The 10,201-nt window shown below is 39.6% G+C and overlaps 1 protein-coding gene across 1 annotated transcript; it reads left to right on the forward strand.

Annotated features, from left to right (window-relative positions):
• The first annotated feature begins 566 nt into the window (after window positions 1-566).
• On the forward strand, window positions 567-9,689 carry ndfip2 (Nedd4 family interacting protein 2). The gene is made up of 8 exons (XM_084713501.1): window positions 567-806; window positions 6,112-6,358; window positions 6,666-6,796; window positions 7,283-7,370; window positions 8,518-8,642; window positions 8,747-8,813; window positions 8,900-9,006; window positions 9,093-9,689. Exons 1-7 carry the CDS (start codon window positions 780-782, stop codon window positions 9,001-9,003), a joined length of 789 nt encoding a protein of 262 aa, XP_084569627.1. The 5' UTR covers window positions 567-779; the 3' UTR covers window positions 9,004-9,006; window positions 9,093-9,689.
• Window positions 9,690-10,201: the final 512 nt, after the last annotated feature.

Genomic DNA, 10,201 nt, shown 5'->3' on the forward strand with positions numbered 1-10,201 from the left:
CATCTAATAAAGGTACGTACCACATAATTCATTTGAAAGTAACAATACACTTATGAGGTACTCATGCTCAAGTATTTCTATTTTAGGCCACTTTATGCATTGCTACATTTTACTGTGAAATACTGCATAGTATGCATGGCAAAGCTTTGCATAATATGTTATACAATACCACTATAATGGCAATTGTAATAACTAGTAATTTTGCAAATAAAGATTTTACATACAAACATTTGATTAGTTCATAAAATGATGCAATGTTATGAATTAAACTTACCAAGAATTTATAAATTAGATGAAATTGGCCAAAAATTGACCAACGACAAACATAAATGCTGCTTATTGGGTCAAATAATCAGCTAAAATGTAATATAAAGAAATATCTAAAGATATCATGAACATAGAACAAGATTGAGAATAAGATTTTAAAGGCATAACTTCTGTAGTTAAAAAAATCTTACTAATGAATTACTTATTACAGTGTTATTTCAGTGACGCAAAACAAATACATAGTTGTTGTATTTTATTTTTAAATTCTACGCCGGAAGTCTCAGATCGTAGTGGTAGCCTGACTCTGTTGCTCAACGTTTTTACCAACAACGGTGTTTTTCTAAGCGAGTGCTTTGTAGATTGCAGCCATTTCTCTCATCGCTCTCCAGTTATTGGACCCAGTTTGAGAGAAGTAACTCCTGACCGTAACACACGCGCAGGAGGAGAGTCAAGTTAGATTTTTTTTTTCTTATTTTCTCGGCTGGCTTGCCCGCCAGCTGAATCCCGTCGGAATGGACCCAGCGAGCCGATACCAAGTGGTGAGTGCGGACAGATGAGATGAAAACACCGTCTGCTAGTTATTTAGCTCGGCCTGCCTCTGACAGGAAACAAGGCCCTGCTACTACTAAGACATTACTGCTTAATTACAAGGAGTAGTTACACGTAGACACGAAAAGAAAACATATTAATTGGCTTCCGGGTGGTTATTTATGTTGTATTTCGGTGTTATTAATGTCTTCGAATGGTTTTGTTTTGGCAACTAAGCTGACGTTAGCCTCTCATCAAGCACTTCCGCATCAGCTATGCTAACGATAGCTAACCGCATACGATTCATTTTAAAGGCCGTGAAAGTTAACGTCCCACTAAACTGTGTTATTACACATTTGATACACCTACCTGAGGTATATTTACTTGCTGACTACACGTCTGCTGACAAGCTAACACAAGTGCTGACAGGCTTAGTTAGCTGTGAGTTAGTGTGAGCAGGGGAGTTTATTAGGTGGCTGATATTTAATGTGGTTTAAAGGGTCTTTTTAAGCCAGATGGCATTATAACATTTAAACAATATTTAAATCCAAAGGGTTATAAGAGTCATTTGAAGGGATCTATGTAAGTAACATACTAATTAACAGTTATTACACACCTAACACACCTCACTGTAGGTAACTCAGTAGACTTTTTTCACACCAGCCATTTAAACATGAAATAAACACAGGTAGTAACAGTGTTACTAATTAATGTTTGTTCCATTTACATCAAACAGCCAAGGTGCTGCTGTGTATGTTGGCTCACTGGAAAGGCTCTGTTACACTAAATGGAACCAGACCTCAATTAGTATCATTGGCAACACCTGTGTTCACCTCACTATTTTGTATTAACATGGCTGCCTTGATAAAGGTCTATTAAACTTAAGTTAAGTTACTCGACTGTTGACAAGCTTAGCTGTAAGTTGATGTTAGCAGGGGAATTTAGTCAGTGGCTAATGTTTAATGTGGCTTAAAGGGCCTTTTTTATAGTAATTTGGCCAAATATAGACCATTTTCACAGCAGCCATATTGATATGCAACAGGAAATAAAACACAGGTGTTAAGAATGGCTGCCAAACGGCAGGTCAAAACCAGACCAACGGCCAGTAAAACAGGCCCCAAACCAGTCCAGAACTCAAAATATGCTCCTACCAAACCATATGTGGTGCTTTTAAAGTCCAACAGACTTGCTCACAGTGCCAATGTATTGTAATATCTACAACTTAACACCACAAATATTTTGTGTGCCCACATTAAAAGCAGTTTACCTTGACCAGTTTTTCAACTCAGGTACTGAAATGGCCCTGAGTTTTTAGATACAGTATGTGAACATATAGGTCGCACAAACTAACCTTTTTACCTCAATAGATAACATTTCTGTTATTTGCTTAGAAAATAGGTCAACCTAACAGCGGATGAAAAAAATCAACCTGCAGCAACACTTCAAAAGTTGCCCAGTTCTAGGGGAAAACCACTGACCTGGCAACCCTGCTCTGTTTGACCTGAATGGATCATTAGTAACACATGTGTTTACACTACTATTTCATATCAGAATGGCTCCTGTGAAAAAAGGTTTATTAGTCCACTAATAACAAAGTTACTAATAACTTAAGTCACTTTTACAAGTCTGACTTATCATATCTCCTCCTTATTAAGAAATTCACACTTAGTCATGGCAGTTAAATTTAGTTTCCCCACTCAGAAACAATGTGGTTGTTAAGTCAAAGGAAACGGAAACCTCATAATACAGCGAATATTTGGGTTAACACGAGGTTATTGCTGCTGTAAAAGTGTTTACTGGGCATGTAAAGTAACAATAGTGGCTGAGAATTTTTTGGAAACTGTTATGGCCAATTTGAGATACAGTCCGCTTTGTGCTCTGATTCCTGCGGCTCTGGGTATGTGAATGATAATCCCACAGGATCCAGTATGAGCCAGAGCAAATCAGGGTTGTGCTCCAACTTTTTTCAACCCTGACCAAAGTGCAGATTTCAGCAATAATCCAGGTTTTGTACAATAAATACAACACAACTTCTGGACAGTGGATTCTCAACGATACTTGGATACTGTACAGTTACTGTAAAGGTTATTCTGATGATGTGGTCTTTAGATAGGTCCATCTTCATTTCTTTCTTCTCTAAATAATACTCATCTTTCTGCGAGTGTGGGGCACTGCTGCTCTGAGCAGGCCTGCATGAGTTTTGGGTATATTTGGACACACGAGGAGGCTTGTGGCTATGTTGTTAAGATCTTATGTAATCACCCGTGCGCGGGGGTGCGTTATGCTTTGTCCTTGATTCTGAGCCAGTCGTCGGCCAGTCATTCACTCGCTGACTTGTACATCGACCCTGCGCTGGTGGTGGTTTACAAGGTGTTTTGAACTCCAGGATTATTTGAGAAGTTAATTTGCATGGTGACGAACAGATTTCCCTTAAGTTATGACTGTATTTCCTGTTAAAATTGGTCAGTATGTAATTCAAATTGAAAAAGGGACTTAAACAGACGTTTACGTTGCCAACGCAGTGCTGAAAAGCTCTCCTGTTATTAGTCATATGAGGATTTCTAGATACCATCAGTCTGTTGTCAGTTGTTTTTACAAAGGGTGTTTCCCTCAACAAGAATATTGCCATTACGTCATAGAAAATAAGTAAGTAATTTTCTAAATGTCTCTCTTTACGCAGACAATTAGAATTCATTATATCACAGAAGTAAAAAGGTTTCAACCTTCTCGCAGTCAAAACGATAACAAGTTTTATAAAACTCATAATTAGAATTCATTATATCATGGAAATAATAAGTTTTCAATCTGCATGTAGTCAAATCTGAAGCATGTTTAAAACAGAAACTAACTTTGCCTACAGCACTGAAGCTGCCACTGCATCAAACTTTTCACATTCTGTTCTTTTCTTGCAACCTGCCGACTTGGTTAGGGCTGCAACTAATGACTATGTTCACTGTCAGATAATGTGTTGATTATTTTCTCGAATAATCGAGTAGTTGTTTTGGCTGTATGCGAGAAAATGATACAAAATGTTGATGATTGTTTCTCAAAGCCTAAGATCATGTGCTCAATGTCTTTTTTTTGTCCACAACCCGAAGATACTCAATTTACTGAAATAGAAGAGTAATCAAACCAGAAAATATTTGCATTTACAAAGTTGAAATCAGAGAACTAATTGATCAGTTGATTATCAGAATAGTTGGCAATTCATTTAATTGTCAGCAACAAATCAATTAATTGTTTAAGCTCTAAACTCGATGAAGGTATTTTGCTAAAAGGTTAGAAACAGAAGGATTATGGTGTTTGGTGTGTCAGCAGCAAAAAAAAATAGTTAACTGTTTCTTCCAGACCTGAACATTGTGTGAAATGTGCTCAAACAGACGTGACTGATCCTTGTCAGAAATTTGTTTTACATTCATGAACAAGTGGAACCTGTTCAGTCACATTGAGAACATAGCTTTTGTAAGCAGTTTAACATGTGATTAGTTTGTGTTTCTTGTCTTTGATCCCCTGTAATGAAGCATTCATTATCCTTAAGGTGAGATGCCAGTAAATAAACTATGAAACTACAACCTTATGAGTATACTGGATTATTATAGGATTAAAAAACACTGAAGGTCTGTAAAGGTCAATATCAGCTTTATTTACATCACAGAGCACAAGATTACACAGCGAATTGTTGTTGAGGTCTGTCTGGGTCTAACTTAACTTTCTCAAGGGCACCTTAATGGAAGTCACAGATAGGGTGAGTGGAAATCACAACCTCGCTTTGCCCACCCAGATTCCCAGTCAGCCACTCTGTAACCATCATGTTCCCATCTCCCCTCTGTAATTTCAGAAGGTGTTTGGCTCCTTGGTCTGACGAAAGTTAATGTACTTAAGTCGGCTGTAGCGGGGAGTGGATGCGCGACTGATTACATGTGTATCACTTTTCCAGAGACCTTCCTGTGTTGACATACTGATGTAGCCCCGCCATCGCTGTGCCTACAGTGTCAAACATTCTGCTGAGGGCAAACGGTGTAGCTCTCACCCTGCCCACCAGACATACGTTCACTACCAGTCATTGTATTCCTCCAAATATTAAAGTTATAGGCCTGTGCTGGCGCCTTCACAATAAAAGCCACCCCGTGTGGCAACAGGAAGTGTACTGTTAGCATTAGCAGTGAATTAATACAGCTCTAGGAGTGAGCAGAAAACTGTGAGGCTGTTTTCAGTGAGAAAAAAATTAAGCTGGTTTTCATCCCTTGTGCTTAGGTAGCCAGTGAGGAAATGGTGGAACCATTAACTACTTTATAGACAGCAAGGCTAATTACTGAATAGAAATACTTGTAACTTTGCATATTAAGACTAATTAAGCAGGAATAGACCCCTGTTAGTGGTATTTTGATTCTTCAATGACGATAGCTTGTAATTGTTACTTATATGATGAATCACAAAGCCCATTTCCTGTTAATACAACAAAATACAAAACTCCAAAAGCTATTCAACTGCACGTCAGACTGTTTTGTTTTGCAAATTTGAAATAGACTAAACAAATGCTGAAGGCAGGGAGGTAAACATATTTTCTGGGCTTGCCATTTAATTTTTTTTCTAAAGATAATGATATAATGAAAATATTTGAAGTATAACTTGCTTGTTCTTTTGTTTCATAATACCCGAGTTAGACACCAGATAAACCTAAGACATGAGATGAATGTCTCTTTAAATACCATTGGTTGCTGGCAAGAAAACCAGAAATGGCTGCAGGTAAACTCCTCAGCAAAGGACGACTTGACTGCAACAGTGCAAGGACATAAACTGTCTGAGGAAACTGACCTTCATCTTAAGATAGTAATAATGAATAATATGTAAAATACTGCAACAGTGGATCTGTGTGCCTTTAAGATGTAACCCATTACATACTGTCTGTTATTTAAAGTTGCTGCAGTACAAATGTTGTGTTGCCCACGTCAGCCCACTCATTCAGCTTGAAAATATCAATAAAAAATAAAGTTGAATAAATAAAAACAGTTCTGCCTCAACCACATTCTGTGCCAGCAAACAAAAACAGATTGTGCAAACTCATTTGTTGCATAATAACTACCTGATGTTGGTGCTGCTATCAGGAAACAGAGCTTATGTCATATTTTATGGCCTCCTTCACTGGAAGAAGGCTGAACTTTCCTCAGCTTTAGAGAGCCGTCTGTTCTGCCGAGCAGAAACTAAAAGATTGATGCCAGTTTTAGACATTTGGAGCAGCATGAGCGTCCCCTCGAGCAGCCACACTTTTTGGGTGACTGATCAGCTGATCTGCTTGTGTCTCATCCGCTCCTCCAGTTGCACAATGAAGATGACTCTTCAGAGGCCTCAACCAGCGAGCAGCAGCCGTGCACTTCTGCCACAGCCCAGGCCGGCACGTCCAGCCAGGACCAGAGTCAGGCTCAGGCCAGCTCAGCGCCTGCAGCAGCAGCAGCAGCAGCAGCAGCAGTAGGGGAGGCATCAGGATCAAGGATTCATGGGGAGGCGGAGGCACCTCCACCTCCTTACGCCTCCATTGACTTGGGGGCAACTGCTGCAGCACCCGGTATGAGTTAAAGGCATCTCATTTGATGATCCATGGGATTATTTTCCATTTTGTCCACGTCTAATAGTTCCTTTTTTCTTAACAGCAGGTTTATTTTTCCAAAGTGTGGTTGCATGCCTCCTAAAATAGCAACAGCTGCAGTTTTGTGGCGTTTTTGTGGCAGTTTTCTGGAGTGTCTTTTCTCCTGAGTCAGTGCAGATTTCCATGACAGCATTACCACATTACTGGTAGATTCCTAGCTAGATACTGCGTGCGGTCTGCTTTCTTTCCTTTGCAACTGAATCTTCTTCTTTTCCTTTTCCCGCAGAGACTAGTTTCCGAGGCGACTTCCCAGTGCCTCCGCCCTACAGCGTTGCCACCTCGCTGCCCACATACGATGAAGCAGAGAAGGCCAAAGCAGCCGCCATGGCTGCCTCCACTGTGGAGGTGATGCCACGGGTGAGTACAAACGCTCACATACATGCTCCTCCTGACTTACATAATAACATTTGCAGGCTATTCTTGTGGTCTGTGTCCCTTTATTTACATGTCCAATGCATGGGGTTTACCTCAAAGTGTGCTACGTCTCAACTACACAACCCTCGACACGTAAGAACAAAACAGATGATAGTAATTAGTCACAGAAGTTTAAGAAGGGCTTTGTCACACATAGAGGCTGTATTTCAGTCTCACAATGAGTCAGTGTCTCATAATTTTTAGATTTGACTGAGCATTTATCAAGAAGCAACACCCATGAGTCAAACAGTTCCCAGAGTGAGGGATGTCAAGCTTGTTTAACAGTTTTGTATGTTGACTCAAAGATAAGATAAACTTTACCGATCCCACACTGGAGAAATTCACTGTGTATTAGGTGTGTCTGTCACATCCTTTTATAGCCAAACTTGTATCTTATCTCTACGTTGTTTGTGTGTGTGTCCATGTTAGGATGATGAATTCCCTCCCAGGGATGATTTCAGTGACGCTGATCAGCTTCGAGTGGGGAACGATGGAATCTTCATGTTGGCCTTTTTCAGTAAGTCTGTCACATGAACATGAGAGGGCTTGAGTCAGGTTTATTTGTTTAACTTAGATTGTGACACACTCACACTCTGAGTTGACCGTGAGCCTCAAGTGATGGATCATATGTGAATTTTTCATCCAATTAAAATTTCCCAGTGCTTTAATTTTGACAGTTTTCAAAATAAAATAAAATGAGCTGTTGTACAAATCGGACTAAAAAAATTAGCAGTTTTTTATTGTTGTAAAGTGAAATGACCTCGGCTGTGTTCAGGCTTATATACTAACATACTATTAATACTATGTATGATGTCAAATTGAGTCTGTAGTGTGTTTCAGATGCATAGTATGTGTATTTTGTGTACGCGACAGGCAGAATTTGTTGGACTGTGGTGTGAGCTTACTGCAAATACTCAACACACAGCACTATGGCCAGCACAGCAGACCACTTCAGCAACATTTTTATCTGCATTGTTGTATTTATTTTGTTTATTTACGGGCTACGTCAGGTAAACTTTATAAGATAATGTGCCATAAAGCGTCCATGTGCCAAAAACTGTTTTTATTGGCTAAATAATTGTTTGCAGTTCATAACATAATGTAAATCAGGCATGACATTTATAGAATTGTAGGTAATATTATTATGCTGTTTCTGATGTTATGTGTTTGGTATGTCTAATATCTTTGTTTAGGACAACATTTGGAAACGCGACTGTAATTAACATGATTGGATGACTTGTAGGCTATAAAATAAAGATGACTCTGGATTATTTTACCCGGTCTGTGCCATGGATTACCAATCCTGTCCTTTTTTACCAGTTTGAATATCTTTAAAGCAGAGGGTCACTTCAACGGCCTCCTCTTCTGCTTCTCAGTAAAGTATTCTTTATTCCTCTTCAAATCAAACACAACCCACCACTTTTTATTTAATCTGCCTTAAAATACTTCTGGAAAATATGACAGTGAGTGGAAGAGGTAATGTGGATATGCATTTTCACCAACTGTAGCTAAGACCTGTAATGTTACGATAGTCATGTGATGCAGAGAAGATGTATTGCTTGAGTATTCAGCGCAGTACATACTGATTGAATGTGTAGTAGGCAGTATGTTAGCGTGTGATTCCAAACACCACCCTAATGTCTGTCAAATGTTTGTCCCTGTAGTGGCCTTCCTGTTCAACTGGATCGGGTTCTGCCTGTCCTTCTGTCTGACCAACACCATCGCCGGACGCTACGGAGCCATCTGCGGCTTCGGCCTTTCTCTCATCAAGTGGATTCTTATTGTCAGGGTATGTACACATTTTTTTTTTCTTTTAATATCCGTGCGAAACTTTTATTAACACCGCATCTTTGTGTTTGTAATATTAACAGTGATCTTTTTCTCTGTGTGCAGTTCTCTGACTACTTCACTGGCTACTTTAATGGTCAATACTGGCTCTGGTGGATCTTTCTGTTGCTCGGTGAGTATGTTGCTACATTCCTCCATTATTTTGCAGAGTCTGAAGTGGAGTTCTGCTGTGAAATGACCCGTCTTTTCCCTCCACAGGTCTCCTGCTGTTCTTCAGGGGTTTCGTTAACTACCTTAAAGTCCGCAACATGTCAGAGAATATGGCCACCTCTCATAGAACACGCCTCTTCTTCCTCTACTAAAAGGTAAAGTCTTTTTTTTATAATCTAAAAAAAGAAAAGAAAGCAATATATAGCGACTTGACCTGATGATTTTACCTGATTTCCCACAGGTTTCCACACCATCACCATTCCTTTCCAATGTGAAGTTCCTTCCCTTCCCCCCTCGAATGACCTGACCGAGGAGCCTTGCAGTGAAGAGAGGAGACGGGGAAGGAATGAAGGAAAAGAAGTAGGGAGGAAGTGTTACCGGTCTCATTAAAAGCATAACACGACTCACTCGGAAGCCCCGTACTTCTGAACCGAGCCAAAAAAACAAGTCTTTGATGATCAGATCTCTTCCCCGTCTTTTGTTTTTGTTTTTCATTTTCCTTTGATTCAAAGCTCTTTTACCGCTCTAGGGTCGTGAGAAAAACCGGTCCCGTGTTATGTGTCATGTCTCTTAAGAGTAGGAGTGCTTTTAAGACACACAACCTTCGTTACCTGAGGCAAATTCAGCAACAAAATGAGATATCCAATATTTTAATAGTCACAGAAATGAAAGCACAATGTCTTAAATGCAGGAACCGCATACAAATATAATGAAAACTATCTCATTCGCTGTGACATTGCTTTCCCTGTGTAAACAAACAGGGACAGCAGTGTTATCAGCTTCAGATTGAGTGAGAAAGCCTCTTCGAATTTTAAAATAGAAAATGTGTAGGAAGCCTTTGATATTTAGATTTCTTCTCCAACTTTGCCTTGTTTGTCTCCAACTTTAGTGACAAAAATCAGGTAAGGATTTCAAGCTGAGTGCAGCCTGTTTGTGTATTTCACTCTGACCTTTTGCACATCAGTGTCTTTTGAAAGGTTTCACAACTAGTCTAGCCATTCCACTGTTTTTTTTAAGTTCAGGGTTGTTTTGAACAAGTCTTACTCTATCCGTGATGTAGCATTTTTGCGCCCTCATTAATGCGTGAACATCTCTGCAAACTGCTACAAACATCTCAACCTCTCCACCCCTAAAAAAGCTTAAAATATAAGGGCCAAGAGGCAAGAGGGAAGATTGTCGTCTTAAGGGCACTCAGAAGTGCATAAATATGCATTGTTCAGTTTACATATCACAGACCCTGATGCTTTTAGTGTTTTTACACCAGACACAACATCAGACTCCTGTTGATCTTTTGCTTTACTGTGACCAGACGTGACTCAAAATATGATATAAGGCAGAGAAGCTTGGAAT

This window comes from Lutjanus erythropterus, chromosome 24 (assembly GCF_056507025.1).
Source record: "Lutjanus erythropterus isolate fLutEry1 chromosome 24, fLutEry1.hap2, whole genome shotgun sequence".
Taxonomy (NCBI): Eukaryota; Metazoa; Chordata; class Actinopteri; order Lutjaniformes; family Lutjanidae; genus Lutjanus; species Lutjanus erythropterus.